This window comes from Scyliorhinus torazame, chromosome 31 (genome assembly GCF_047496885.1).
Source record: "Scyliorhinus torazame isolate Kashiwa2021f chromosome 31, sScyTor2.1, whole genome shotgun sequence".
NCBI classification, from domain to species: domain Eukaryota; kingdom Metazoa; phylum Chordata; class Chondrichthyes; order Carcharhiniformes; family Scyliorhinidae; genus Scyliorhinus; species Scyliorhinus torazame.
The window spans coordinates 36,162,525-36,176,870 of NC_092737.1; the positions used below are offsets into that span (position 1 = coordinate 36,162,525).

The 14,346-nt window shown below is 55.0% G+C and overlaps 1 protein-coding gene across 1 annotated transcript in view; it reads right to left on the bottom strand.

Moving 5' to 3' along the window:
- The window catches only part of LOC140404784 (neuronal tyrosine-phosphorylated phosphoinositide-3-kinase adapter 1-like), a 136,287-nt gene that overhangs the window by 34,474 nt on the left and 87,467 nt on the right, over positions 1–14,346 (bottom strand). Inside the window, 3 exon segments of the mRNA XM_072493527.1 lie at positions 1,424–1,489; positions 1,492–1,535; positions 6,034–6,195. Of these exon segments, the coding sequence (XP_072349628.1) occupies positions 1,424–1,489; positions 1,492–1,535; positions 6,034–6,195 (272 nt within the window).

Genomic DNA, 14,346 nt, shown 5'->3' on the forward strand with positions numbered 1-14,346 from the left:
TCTGCCTCTCTCTCTCTCTCCCTCCCTTTCTCCCTCTCTATCTCTGCCTCTCTCTCTCTCTCCCTCCCTTTCCCTCTCTCTCTCCCTCTCCCTCTTGTTTTGTTATGCTCTTGACGTAGCATAAGCTGCTTCCTTGATGTGCACTCTGACAAAGGAAGGTTCAGACTTGGAGATAGCTTGAACACGTTTATTAAACTATTAACAATTCTCCTACTTGGATTCGACGCGACTGTTAATCCTTCTATAGCTACTCAGAGTGACTAACCAGTCTGCTACAATCCACGTGGTGGGAGTGATGTTCAATCAACCCTGTGTCTGTACTCACTGAGAGTCTCCACTGGAAAGAGACTGAGCATGTGTGCTGTGTCCTTTTATATGGGTTGGTGTAATGCCCCCCTGTGGTCGTGTCACCTCTGGATGTGTCTTGACTGCCCATTGGTCGTGTCCTATCTTACTGACCTATTGGTTGACTGTCTGTGTGTTATGTCTCTGGTGCTCCCTCTAGTGTCTAGCTAGGTGTGGTGTATGTACATTAACCCTTTGTGTACTTACAGTGATATATATTTCCACATCTCTTTCTCCCTCTCTCTCTGTCTCTCCTTTTCCCCCTCTCTCTCTCTCCCTCTCTCTCCCTGTCTCTCTCTGTCACTCTCTGTCACCCTCTCCCTCTCCCTCTCTCTCTTTCACCCTCTCCCTCCCTCTCTCTCCCTCCCTCTCTTCCTCCCTCTCTCCCTCTCTCTCTTTCACACTCTCTCTCTGTCTCGCTCTCTCTCTTTCTCACTCTCTCTCTGTCTCTCTCTCTCTGTGTCTCTTTCCCTCTCTCTCTCCCACTCTCTCTCTCTCTCCCTCTTTCTCCCTTCCCTTCCTCTCTCCCTCTCTCTCCCTCTCTGCCTCCCTCTCTTCCTCCCTCTCTTCCTCCCTCTCTCTGTCTCTCTCTCCGTCTCTCTATCTCTCTGTCTCTCTCTCTCTGTCTCCCTCTCCCTCTCTCTCCCTCCCCCTCCCTGTCTCCCTTTCCCTCCCTCTCTCTCCCTCTCTGTCTCTCTCCCCTCTCTCTCTCTCCCTGCCCCTCTCTCTCTCCCTCTCTCTCACTTTCCCTCTCTCTCTCTCTCTCTCCCTCTCTCTCTCTTTCCCTCTCTTTCTTTCCCTCTCCCCCTCTTTCTCTCTCTCTCTCTCCCTGCCCCTCTCTCTCTCCCTCTCTCTCTCTCACTTTCCCTCTCTCTCTCTCTCTCCCTCCCTCTCTCTCTCTTTCCCTCTCTTTCTTTCCCTCTCCCCCTCTCTCTCTCTCTCTCTCTCTCCCTGCCCCCCTCTCTCTCTCTCTCCCTCCCTCTCTCTCTCCCTCTCTCTCTCCCTTTCCCTCTCCCCCTCTCCCTCCCTCTCCCTCTCTCTCTGTTGCAGGTTCCGTGTCCCCTCCTTCTTGACCTACCTGACTCGGGCTCTCTCGGGCTTGGCTGCATTGTCGCTGAAGGTGAGCCAGGGGGTGGCGGCCCCCCCTGAGGTGGAGGCCGAGCGTCCCAGACGATGGACGAGCGCGGAGTCTGCGAAGGAAATCAGAGAGAGGATCAGCCGAGACTCCGGCAGTGAAGGGTCCCGGAAATACCAAACTCTCCCAGACTCCGGGAAACGCAGGCTTCCCGACGGGAGGGAATAAACCTTTTTATTCATTCATTTCCCGTGGGCACTGCCCACCTCTCCTGACCTGATCGACACAACAACAACCTGCATTTGTCGAGCACCTTTAACATCGAAATATCCCATCATGCTCCACATTATCGAACAGAATAGATAACGGTAGATAGATAACGGGGAGCCAATGGATGTGGTATATCTGGATTTCCAGAAAGCTTTTGACAAGGTGCCACACAAAAGGTTGCTGCATAAACTAAAGATGCATGGCATTGAGGGTAAAGTGGTAGCATGGGTAGAGGATTGGTTAACTAACAGAAAGCAGAGAGTGGGGATAAATGGGTGTTTCTCTGGTTGGCAACCTGTAACTAGTGGGGTCCCTCAAGGATCAGTGTTGGGCCCGCAGTTGTTCACAATTTACATAGACGATTTGGAGTTGGGGACCAAGTGCAATGTGTCCAAGTTTGCAGGCGACACTAAGATGAGTGGGAAAGCAAAAAGGGCAGAGGATACCGGAAGTCTGCAGAAGGATTTGGATAGGTTAGGTGAATGGGCTAGGGTCTGGCAGATGGAATTCAATGTTGCCAAGTGTGAGGCTATCCATTTTGGGAGGAATAACAGCAGAATGGATTATTATTTAAACGGTAAGATGTTAAAACATGCTGCTGTGCAGAGGGACCTGGGTGCGCTGGTGCACGAGTCGCAAAAAGTTGGTGTGCAGGTGCAGCAGGTGATTAAGAAGGCTAATCGAGTTTTGTCTTTCATTGCTAGAGGGATGGAGTTCAAGACTAGTGAGGTTATGCTGCTATTGTATAGGGTGTTGGTGAGGCCACATCTGGAGTATTGTGTTCAGTTTTGGTCTCCTTACCTGAGAAAGGACATATTGGCACTGGAGGGAATGCAGAGGAGATTCACTAGGTTGATCCCAGAGTGAGGGGATTAGATTATGACGAGAGGTTGAGTAGACTGGGACTGTACTCATTGGAGTTTAGAAGGATGCGGGGGGATCTTATTGAAACATATAAAATTATGAAGGGAATAGATAGGATAGATGCGGGCAGGTTGTTTCCACTGGTCGGGGAAAGCAGAACTAGGGGGTATAGCCTCAAAATAAGGGGAAGTAGATTTAGGACTGAGTTTAGGAGGAACTTCTTCACCCAAAGGGTTGTGAATCTCTGGAATTCCTTGCCCAGTGAAGCAGTTGAGGCTCCTTCTTTAAACGTTTTTAAGAAAAAGATAGATACCTTTCGAAAGAATAACGGGATTCGGGGATATGGTGTACGGGCCGGAGAGTGGAGCTGAGTCCACAAAGATCAGCCATGATCTCATTAAATGGCGGAGCAGGCTCGAGGGGCCAGATGGCCTACTCCTGTTCCTAGTTCTTATGTTCTAATGAATCTGACCCCGAGCCACATCTGACCAAAACACAGTCAGAGAGAGAGTTTTTAACGAGTTTCTTAAAGGAGGGGAGAGAGACGGAGAGAGTAGGAGAGAGAGAGAGGGAGAAAAAGAGTGAGGGAGAAAAAGAGTGAGGGAGAGTGGGTGAGGAGAGAAAGAGAGAGGGGGAGAGAGAGAAAGAATGAGAGAGACAGAGAGAGAGGGAGTGAGAGAGAGACACTGGGAGATGGAGAGAGAGAGAGGGATAGAGAGAGAGAGAGAGAGAAAGAGAGGAAGAGGGAGAGAGGGGGTGAGAGAGGGAGAAAAAGAGTGAGCGGGAGCGGGCGAGGAGAGAAAGAGAGAGGGGGATAGAGGAGACGAGAAGGAGAGGGAGAGAGGGAGACAGAGAAAAAGGGAGTGAGAGAGGCAGAGAGGGAGAGAGAGAGGGAGGGTGGAAAGGGAAGAGAGAGAGAGAGAGAAAGAGAGAGGGAGAGAGAGAGAAAGAATGAGAGAGACAGAGAGAGAGGGAGTGAGAGAGAGAGAGAGACACCGGGAGATGGACAGAGAGAGGGATAGATGGCGAGAGAGAAAGAGAGGAAGAGGGACAGAGGGGAGTGAGAGAGGGAGAAAAAGAGTGAGGGAGAGGAGAGAAAGGAAGAGGGGAGAGAGAGAGGGCGAGAAGGAGAGGGAGAGAGAGTGAGGGAGAGAGGCAGAGAGGGAGCGAGAGTGGGAGAGAGAAAGAGAGAAAGAGAGAGGGAGAAAGAAAGAGAGAGGGAGAAAGAGAGAGAAAGAATGATCGAGAGAGAGAAACGGAGAGAGAGAAAGGGAGCCAGAGAGGGAGGCAGAGGGAGAGAGAGAAAGGGAGCGAGAGACAGAGACACAGGGAGATGGATAGAAAAAAAGGGAGAGAGAGAGAAAAGGAGAGGGAGAGAGAAAGGGTGAGGGAGGGGAGGGAGAGAGAGAGAGAGAGGAGGAGAGAGAGTGGTTGACAGAGAGGGAGGGAGAGCGGGAGAGAGTGAGAGAGGGGAGAGCGAGGGGGCGAACTGTGAGGAGGATACAGAGATGCATCAGCGGGATCTGGACAGGCTGAGTGAGTGGGCGCATGCGGGGCAGATGCAGTATAATGGGGATAAATGTGAGGTTATCCACTTCGGTACCAAAATAGGACGGCAGATTATAATTTGAATGGGTTTAAATTGAGAGAGGCGGATACTCAGCGAGATCTTGGTGTCCTCGTGCATCAGTCGCTGAAAGTAAGCACGCAGGTACAGCAGGCAGGAAAGAAGGCAAATGGTATGTGGGCCTTCATAGCGAGAGGATTTGAGTACAGGGATAGAGATGTTTGATGCACTGTCAATTACCACGAGACGAGAATGGTGGAACAATCGAGGCTTTATTGAGCAAAGATGTTGTGCCTCCTGTAGCTGGAACCAGAATGGCTGCAGCCCCGGAGAGCACACACTTTTATACCCCGCCTGGTGGGCGGAGCCAGCAGGCAGGGATTTACCGTTGTACCCTTACTATACGGGCAGTGCCGTAATACATATAATATGCCGCTAGTGGTGACTACCGCAATGTTTTACTGCAATTGTATCGGGCATTGGTGAGGCCACACCGGGAGTATTGTGGGCAGTTCTGGTGTCCTTATCTGAGGAAGGATGTTCTTGCTATGGAGGGAGAGCAGCGAAGGTTTACCAGGCTGATTCCTGGGATGGCGGGACTGTCATATGAGGAAAGACTAAGTGGGTTAGGATTATATTCACTGGAGTTTAGCAGGGTGAGAGGGGATCTCATAGAAACTTATAAAATTCTAACAGGATTAGACAGGGTAGGTTCAGAAAGAATGTTCCAGATGGTGGGGGAGTTCAGGACTAGGGGGTCATAGTTTCAGGATAAGGGGTAAACCTTTTAGGACTGAGGTGAGGAGAAATGTCTTCACCCAGAGAGCGGTGAATCTGTGGAATTCACTCCCACAGAAAGTAGTTGAGGTCAAAACGTTGTTTGATATCAAGAAGGAATTCGATAAGCTCTTGGGGCTAAATGGATATGGGGGGGGGGGAAAGGTGGGATCAGGGTATTGAACTTGATGATCAGCTATGATCATAACGAATGGCTGAGCAAGCTCGAGGGGCCGAATGGCCTCCCACCTGCTTCTATGTTCCATGTTTCTATGACTGGGGGGAGTCCTTCTGGGGCTGAATGGTCTCCTCCTGTCCCAATGTTCCTGTTCCCTTTTTTCCCACAGTACTTTAAATGCACTGTCGTTTCCCGTGGTTACAGAGGTGAGCCCCCTCTGCTGGCTGGAGGCTGCAATCACAGCGTGACGTGTTGACATAGGGAGGAGGGGGGGGGGTGGCGATTCTCCCAAATGGAGCCCAAGTGTTTGCGCCGTCCCCGGAAAGGGGGGGGGGGGGGAGAGAGGCCGGCCCACCGCGGACCAGACCCCATCGCAGGCCCCCCCACGGCAGCCAATCGGCGGCCGCGCCAAACGCCGGCGTCGGGGTGTCGGGGCGCGGGTTGTGGCGATTCTCCGGCTCGCCGCGGGGCTCGGAGAATCGCCCCCAGGGAGTGACAATGAGAGAAATAAAACGGGGGGACGTCAATCTGAATCGGTTCTTGCCTGGGAGAGTTCATTTGGATCAGCTTGGGGGCCGTGCTGGAGTGAGTTGCGGGGGGCCGGGGGGGGGGCGCGGCTGGTGGGAGAGGGTTTGGGGGAGAAGGGGCCATGCGTCAACTGGCTTTAGCGCCTGCCCTCAAACCGTCATCAAACCAAACATGCGCGGAACCTCACACCCGATCACCATCCGCGGCTCGTGGCCGGTTGCGAAGCCTCGCACAGTTGCACAGCTTGGCTGCCCAGGACTGGGCGCGGCAGACGGACAATGGCAGTGGTTCCGGGGGGCAGGCCGACCAGCGGAAGGGTGGGATGGAGTGGTGGTGGGGGGGGGGGGGGGGGGGTGCGAAAGGGGGGCGTGGAAGTGGCAGCCCCGCCCCTATCAGGGGGAACCAATCGCATCGAGCCGGCTGCCCTACCTACACTCCGTTGGCATGCCATCGGGCAGGGCTGAGGCAGCTCCGGCCGCGAGGGCCCCTTGACCGACGAGCCGTCCTGTCCCTGAGATTTCGCCGGCATTCCCGAAGCCTTCTCCTCCTTGTCCAGGGAGTCGCTGGCCCCACTCCAGCCCGGGGCGCCTCCTGCTGGCGAAGGAGAAGCACCGTCAGCTGGGTCGACAAGGGGGCCCGAACCCCAGGAACTACAACAACAACCTGCTTTCATATAGCGCCTTTGACCTTGCGGGACTTTGGGGGAAAGGGATGGGTGGGGCGAATTGGATAGCTCTCTCTCACAGGCCCGAATGGCCTCCTATGCTGTTACACTTTCACAAGGTGCCTTGTCACTGCTGGCGGAGAAGCACCCTGAATGTTAGAGGATTGGCTGACTTCCGGGCAAGGGGTAGGGTGAGAGAGACCCGCCTCCATCCCAACCTGCAGAGGGGGCCTGTGCAGGCGTTGGAGAGAGTGCAGGCCCAGCTGTGATGCCCCCTGCAGTTAAATGGCCTTGGTCGCCACAGAGTGATGCCTGAATGAGACCTGCCCACTCCTGTGACACCCGCACACACGGAGAGGTGGAGACTGGGACGATACAAATGTAGAAATTGATGATTTGTTGCAGTAATATTAAGAAAGAACCTAAGTTAAGGTGTCCAGACTGTGTGCCTGCTAAAGCTGTGATTAAGAAGTCATAAAAGGAACTTCCGGTAGCCGCACATTTCAGCAGCCCCCGCTAGAACGGGCTTTTGGGCTCTCCGGAGGAGCCCCAACGGAAATCTTTTGATTGAATCCCGTGTGGCAAGGTGAAGTAAGGTCCCCCCTTACGTCGTATGGCGGGGATTAGCGGTGGAGCGACGGAGAAAGAGGCTTTGGAGCAGTGGCAAAAACGAGGGGGAAAATCCAAGATGGCGGAGGGCGGAGATCGAGCCGCATGGGGGCCGGACCAGCAGGAGTTCCTCAGGCGCTGCGTGGAGGAGCTTAAAAAGGAGGTGCTGGGGCCAATGCCGTTGGCGATCGAGGGGCTGAAGGAGATCCAGAGGGCCCAGGCGATAGAGCTCCGTGAGGTGAGGGATAAAACTAATGAGAACGAGGACGAGATCCTGGGCCTGGTGGTAAAGATGGAGGCGCACGAGGCGGTGCACAGGAGGTGGGCCGAGAGACTCGAGGTCCTGGAGAACAGGTCGAGAAGGAAGAATCTCCGGATTCTGGGTCTCCCCGAAGGAGTGGAGGGGGCTGATGCCGGGGCGTACGCGAGCATGATGCTCCATTCGCTGTTGGGTGCGGAGGCCTCTCCGAGCCCCCTGGAGCTAGAAGGGGCTCCCCGGGTCCTGGCGAGGAGACCCAAGGCTGGCGAGCCGCCGAGGGCGATAGTGGTGAGGTTCCACCGCTTCGCGGACAGAGAGAGTGTCCTGAGATGGGCCAAGAAGGAGCGGAGCAGTAGATGGGAGAATGCGGTGATCCGAGTCTACCTGGATTGGAGCGCGGAGGTGGCAAAGGGGAGAGCTGGTTTGAACCGGGCCAAGGCGGTGCTGCATAAAAAAAAAAGTGTGGGATTCGGAATGCTGCAGCCTGCGCGACTGTGGGTCACTTATCACGACCGACACCACTATTTCGAAACGCCAGAAGGAGCTTGGACCTTTATCCAAACCGAAAAATTGGACTCGAACTGAGGGGCTGGGGTTGTGGGGGAGATGTTGACTGTATATATGGGTTGTAAATATGGGTAAAGAATGTTTCACGGGTGGGATGATGAATGGGGATGGGGGAGGAGTTCTTTTTTCTTTTGATGAGATAGTGGGGAATGTGGGCGTCGGTGCTGGAGGGAGGTGAGACTCGGGGATGGGGGAACTGGGATAATGGACGCAACAGGAGCTGCGCCATAGGGGGCGGGGCTGGCTCAGGAAAGCACGGGCTTTTTCCCGCGTTGGGGGGGGTGAATGGAGGAACGCAAGGAGGAGGAGAGATTCCCACATGGGGGAGATCAACGGGAAGGCGGGGGGAAGCCGGGGTCAGCAGAAGTCAGCTGACTCACGGAAGTAGTATGGGGGGAGCAAAAGAGCTAGATGCGGATCTAGCGGGGAGGGGGGGAGGGAAGGGGGGGAGAGGGGGGGTTGCTGCTGCATTGGCCGAGGGGGAACCAAAAATGGAAGAGGTGGTCGGGGCGGGGGTTCCCCGTCTGGGGGACTGGAGGGAGCGGGAGACGCAGGCACGGGACTGGCCTAAGATAGGAGATGGCTAGTCGGTGGGGGGGGGGGGGGGTAGCCCCCCAATCCGGCTGATCACGTGGAATGTGAGAGGCCTAAATGGGCCGGTTAAGAGGGCCCGAGTGTTCGCGCACCTAAAGGGACTGAAGGCAGACGTGGTCATGCTTCAGGAGACGCATCTGAAGGTGGCGGACCAGGTCAGGTTAAGGAAGGGATGGGTAGGACAGGTATTCCATTCGGGGCTGGATGCGAAGAATACAGGGGTGGCAATACTGGTGGGGAAGCGGGTGTCGTTTGAGGCCAAGAACATAGTAGCAGACAATGGAGGTCGATACGTGATGGTGCGTGGTAGGTTGCAGGGGACGGGGGTGGTATTGGTAAATGTATACGCCCCGAATTGGGACGACGCTGGATTCATGAAACGGATGTTGGGGCGTATTCCGGACCTGGAGGTAGGGAGCTTGATAAAGGGGGGGGGGGATTTCAACACAGTGCTGGACCCAGCATTAGATCGCTCCAGATCTCGGACGGGGAAGAGGCCGGCTGCGGCCAAGGTGCTTAGGGGGTTTATGGATCAGATGGGGGGAGTAGATCCGTGGAGATCTGCCAGGCCCCTGGCCAGGGAATTTTCTTTTTTCTCCCATGTACATAAGGCCTACTCCCGGATAGATTTTTTTGTTCTGGGCAGGGCACTGATCCCGAAAGTGGAGGGAACGGAGTATTCGGCCATAGCCATTTCAGTCCACGCCCCGCACTGGGTGGAGTTAGAGCTGGGGGAGGAGAGGGACCAACGCCCGCTGTGGCGGTTGGATATGGGACTGCTGGCAGGCGAGGAGGTGTGTGGGAGGGTGCGGGGGTGCATCGAAAGGTACCTGGAGGCCAACGACTACGGGGAGGTGCAGGTGGGAGTAGTATGGGAGGCGCTGAAGGCGGTGGTCAGGGGAGAGTTAATCTCCATCAGGGCTCACAGGGTGAAGAGAGAGGGCAAGGAAAGGGAGAGGTTAGTGGGGGAGATTTTAAGACTGGACAGGAGATATGCAGAGGCTCCTGATGAGGGACTACTCATAGAGAGGCAAAGTCTCCAGACGAAGTTCGACCTGTTGACCACAGGGAAGGCAGAGGCACAGTGGAGGAAGGCAAAGGGGGGGCGACGTATGAGTATGGGGAGAAGGCGAGCCGGATGCTGGCACATCAGCTCCGTAAGAGGATGGCAGCGAGGGAAATAGGTGGAGTCAAGGATGGCAGGGGAACTACGGTGCGGAGTGCGGTGAAAGTGAATGAGGCATTTAAGGCCTTTTACGAGGAGCTGTATAGGTCCCAGCCCCCAGGGGGAAAAGAGGGGATGCGACGATTCGTGGACCAACTGAGGTTCCTGAGGGTGGAGGTGCAGGAGGTGGCTGGTTTGGGGGCGCCAATTGGGGTGGAGGAGCTGGTTAAAGGACTGGGGAGCATGCAGGCAGGGAAGGCCCCGGGGCCGGATGGGTTCCCGGTGGAGTTCTATAGGAAGTATGTAGACCTGTTGGCCCCGTTGCTGGTAAGGACCTTCAATGAAGCAAGGGGGGGGGACGGGGGATGGGGGGACCCTGCCCCGACAATGTCGGAGGCGACGATCTCTTTGGTCCTGAAGCGGGATAAGGACCCACTGCAATGTGGGTCGTATAGACCGATCTCGCTTCTCAACGTAGATGCTAAGTTGCTGGCAAAAATGTTGGCCATGAGGATTGAGGACTGTGTCCCGGGGGTGATTCACGAGGACAAGACGGGATTCGTAAAGGGCAGGCAGCTAAACACCAATGTGCGAAGGCTCCTAAATGTGATAATGATGCCATCGGTGGAAGGAGAGGTGGAGATAGTGGCAGCTATGGACGCGGAGAAGGCCTTTGACCGAGTAGAGTGGGAGTATCTCTGGGAAGTGTTGCGGGGGTTTGGGTTCGGGGGAGGGTTTATCAGTTGCGTTAAACTCCCATATAGAGCCCCGGTGGCGAGTATGGTTATGAATCGGCGGAGGTCGGAGTACTTCCGGCTGTATCGAAGCACGAGGCAGGGGTGCCCCCTGTACCCCCTGTTGTTTGCACCAGCAATTGAACCTTTGGCCATGGCATTAGGGGAGTCTGGGAAATGGAGGGGATGGTCCGAGGGGGAGAGGAACATCGGGTGTCGCTGATGCGGACGACCTGTTGCTGTATGTGGCGGATCCAATGGAGGGGATGGTGGAGGTCATGCAGATCCTAAGGGAGTTTGGGGACTTCTCGGGCTACAAGCTCAATGTAGGGAAGAGCGAGCTCTTTGTGGTGCATCCGGGGGACCAGGGAAGAGGGATAGACGACCTACCGCTGAGGAGGGCGGATATGAGCTTTCGATACTTGGGAATCCAGGTAGCTAGGAGCTGGGGGGCCCTGCACAAACTTAACTTGACGAGGCTGGTGGAGCAGATGGAGGAGGACTTTAAACGGCGGGACATGTTGCCACTCTCGCTGGCGGGCAGGGTACAGTCAATTAAAATGGTGGTCCTCCCGAGGTTTCTTTTTGTATGTCAATGCCTTCCAATTGTGATCACCAAGGCCTTTTGTAAGAGGGTAGGCAGGAGCATTATGGGCTTTGTGTGGGCGAGTAAGACCCCGAGGGTAAGGAGGGGGTTCCTAGGGCGAAGTAGGGATAGAGGAGGGCTGGCGTTGCTGAATCTGGGTGGCTACTATTGGGCAGCCAACGTGGCGATGATCCGTAAGTGGGTGATGGAGGGAGAGGGGTGGCGTGGAAGAGGTTGGAGATGGCGTCCTGTAAAGGAACGAGCCTGGGGGCGCTGGTGACGGCACCGCTGCCGCTCTCGCCGACAAGGTACACCACGAGCCCGGCGGTGGCGGAAATGCTAAAGATCTGGGGGCAGTGGGAGCCTCGGTGTGGTCCCCGATCAGGGGTAACCACCGGTTTGTCCCAGGAAGGATGGACGGGGGGTTTCAGAGCTGGCATCGGGCAGGGATTAGAAGAATGGGGGACCTGTTCATTGATGGGACGTTTGCGAGCTTAGGGGCGCTGGAGGAGATGTTTGGGCTACCCCCGGGAAACGCTTTCAGGTACATGCCAGTGAGGGCGTTTGTGAGGCGGCAGGTGAGGGAATTCCCGTTGCTCCCGGCACAGGGGATTCAAGACAGGGTGATTTCGGGCATATGGGTCGGAGAGGGCAAGGTTTCGGCGATATACCAGGAGATGAAAGACGAGGGGGAGGCTTTGGTAGAGGAGCTGAAGGATAAATGGGAGGAGGAGCTGGGGGAGGAGATTGAGGAGGGGCTGTGGGCTGATGCCCTAGGTAGGGTTAATTCCTCCTCCTCGTGTGCCAGGCTCAGCCTGATACAGTTTAAGGTAGTTCACAGAGCGCATTTGACGAGGGCGAGGCTGAGTAGGTTCTTTGGGGTAGAGGATAGATGTGAAAGATGTTCAGGGAGTCCGGCGAACCATGTCCATATGTTTTGGTCATGCCCGGCATTGGAGGGGTTCTGGAGGGGAGTGGCGGGAGCAATATCTCAGGTGGTGAAAGTCCGGGTCAAGCCAAGCTGGGGGCTAGCAATATTTGGAGTAGTGGACGAGCCGGGAGTGCAGGAGGCGAAAGAGGCCGGCATTCTGGCCTTTGCGTCCCTAGTAGCCCGGCGAAGGATCTTGTTAATGTGGAAAGAGGCGAAGCCCCCCAGCCTGGAGGCCTGGATAAACGATATGGCTGGATTTATCAAGTTGGAAAGGATAAAGTTTGCCTTGAGAGGGTCTGCGCAGGGGTTCTACAGGCGGTGGCAACCGTTCCTAGAATATCTCGCGGAGCGTTAGATGAAGGTCGGACAGCAGCAGCAGCAACCCAGGGGGTGAGGGCGGTGGGGGGGGTGAGGGGGGGATATCTTTCATTGGGGGGGGGGAAGAAGGGAGGGAAGGTTTTTTTTTCTGGGGGGCATTTGAGCAAGAAAATACATGAATGATCCGGAAAACTGAAATGTACGGGAGGAATCCAATGTACAAAGTTCTGTACCATATTGACTTGCCATGTTCATGTCTTGCTATGCGAGCTTTCTTTCTTTTGTGTTACGGGGGGGGGGGGGGGGGGGTTTGTTTGTAAGGTTGAAAATTTTGTGAATGAGGGGTGGTATTTAGTCCGAGCTAAGGAGGTCATGGAACATCTTAGTGGGATACAGATGATGTAATTAATGGGAAGAGCCAGGTCTGTCTGTAGTTTGCCGTTTGTTTTAAGATTTTAAGTTGAACATTAGCTTTACCAAATGCAGTTGGGTTGAGCAGAGATCGGCTCTTGAAAGGAACTAGCTCCAAAAGCGTCTGCAACTGAGCAAGTAATCTGTTAACTTCACTAATAAGTGGCATTTCAACAGTATTGGGTTGTTTAATTGGCGTTAGTAGCTGGTATAATAATAATCTTTATTCGTGTCACGAGTAGGCTTACATTAACACTGCGATGAAGTTACTGTGAAAAGCCCTAGTTGCCACACTCCGGCGCCTGTTCGGGTTCACAGTGGGAGAATTCAGAATGTCCCATTCCCCTAACAAGCACGTCTTTCGGGACTTGTGGGAGGAAACTGGGGCACCCGGAGGAAACCCACGCACACACGGGGAGAACGTGCAGACTCCGCACAGACAGTGACCCAAGCCGGGAATCGAACCCGGGACCCTGGAGCTGTGAAGCGATAGTGCTAACCACTGAGCTACCGAGCCACCCACATCGATAGTAAGTTAAAGATTTTCCTCCTGTTTAAAAACTGTTTAACTGATAATTGCAAAGCTGTTTCTTTGATGTTAATGTGGCTAATTCTGCATTTAAATTAAAGTATATTTTAATATAAAAGATATCAGTTGGTCAGAGTTGCCACTCCTGGGGTGAAATATTCTTTCCTAACAAATGTTGGGATCTGGGGTGGGATTCTCCGATATCGGCGCGATGTCCGCCGACCGGCGCCAAAAACGGCGCGAATCAGTCGGGCATCGCGCCGCCCCAAAGGTGCGGAATCCTCCGCATCTTGAGGGGCCAAACCCTAACCTTGAGGGGCTAGGCCCGCGCCGGACTGATTTCCGCCCCGCCAGCTGGCGCGGAGATGACTTTGCCGGGCGGCGCATGCGCGGGAGCGTTAGCGGCTGCTCACGGCATCCCCGCGCATGCGCAGTGGAGGGGGTCTCTTCCGCCTCCGCCATGGTGGAGACCGTGGTGAAGGCGGAAGGAAAAGGGTGCCCCCACGGCACAGGCCCGCCCGCGGATCGGTGGGCCCCCATCGCGGGCCAGGCCACGTGGGGGCACCCCCCGGGGCCAGATCGCCCCGCGCCCCCCCCCCAGGACTCCGGAGCCCACCCGCGCCGCCCTGTCCCGCCGGTAAGAGAGGTGGTTTGATTCTCGCTGGCGGGACAGGCATTCCAGCAGCGGGACTTCGGCCCATCGCGGGCCGGAGAATCGCGGGGGCGGGGGGGGGGGCGCCAACCGGCGCGGCGCGATTCCCACCCCCGCCGAATATCCGGTGTCGGAGAATCCCGCCCCTCATCCAGGATCCTAACAAATGCCGGGATCAGGTCCAGGATTGTAACAAATGTTGGGATCTAGTCCGATATCCTAACAAATTTTTGGATCTGGTCCGGGATCCTAACAAATGTTGGGATCTAGTCCGATATCCTAACACATGACAGGATCTCGTCCGGGATCCTAACAAATGTTGGGATCTGGTCCGATATCCTAACAAATGTCGGAATCTGGTCCGGGAACCTAACAAATGTTGGGATCTGATCTGGGATCCTAACAAATTTTGGGATCTGGTCCGATATCCTAACAAATGCTGGGATCTGGTCCGGGATCCTAACAAATGTTGGGATCTAGTCCGATATCCTAACAAATGCTGGGATCTGGTCCGGGATCCTAACAAATGCTGGGATCTGGTCCGGGATCCTAACAAATGCTGGGATCTTGTCCGATATCCTAACAAACGTTGGGATCTGGTCCGATATCCTAACACATGACAGGATCTCGTCCGGGATCCTAACAAATGTTGGGATCTGGTCCGATATCCTAACAAATGTCGGAATCTGGTCCGGGAACCTAACAAATGTTGGGATCTGATCT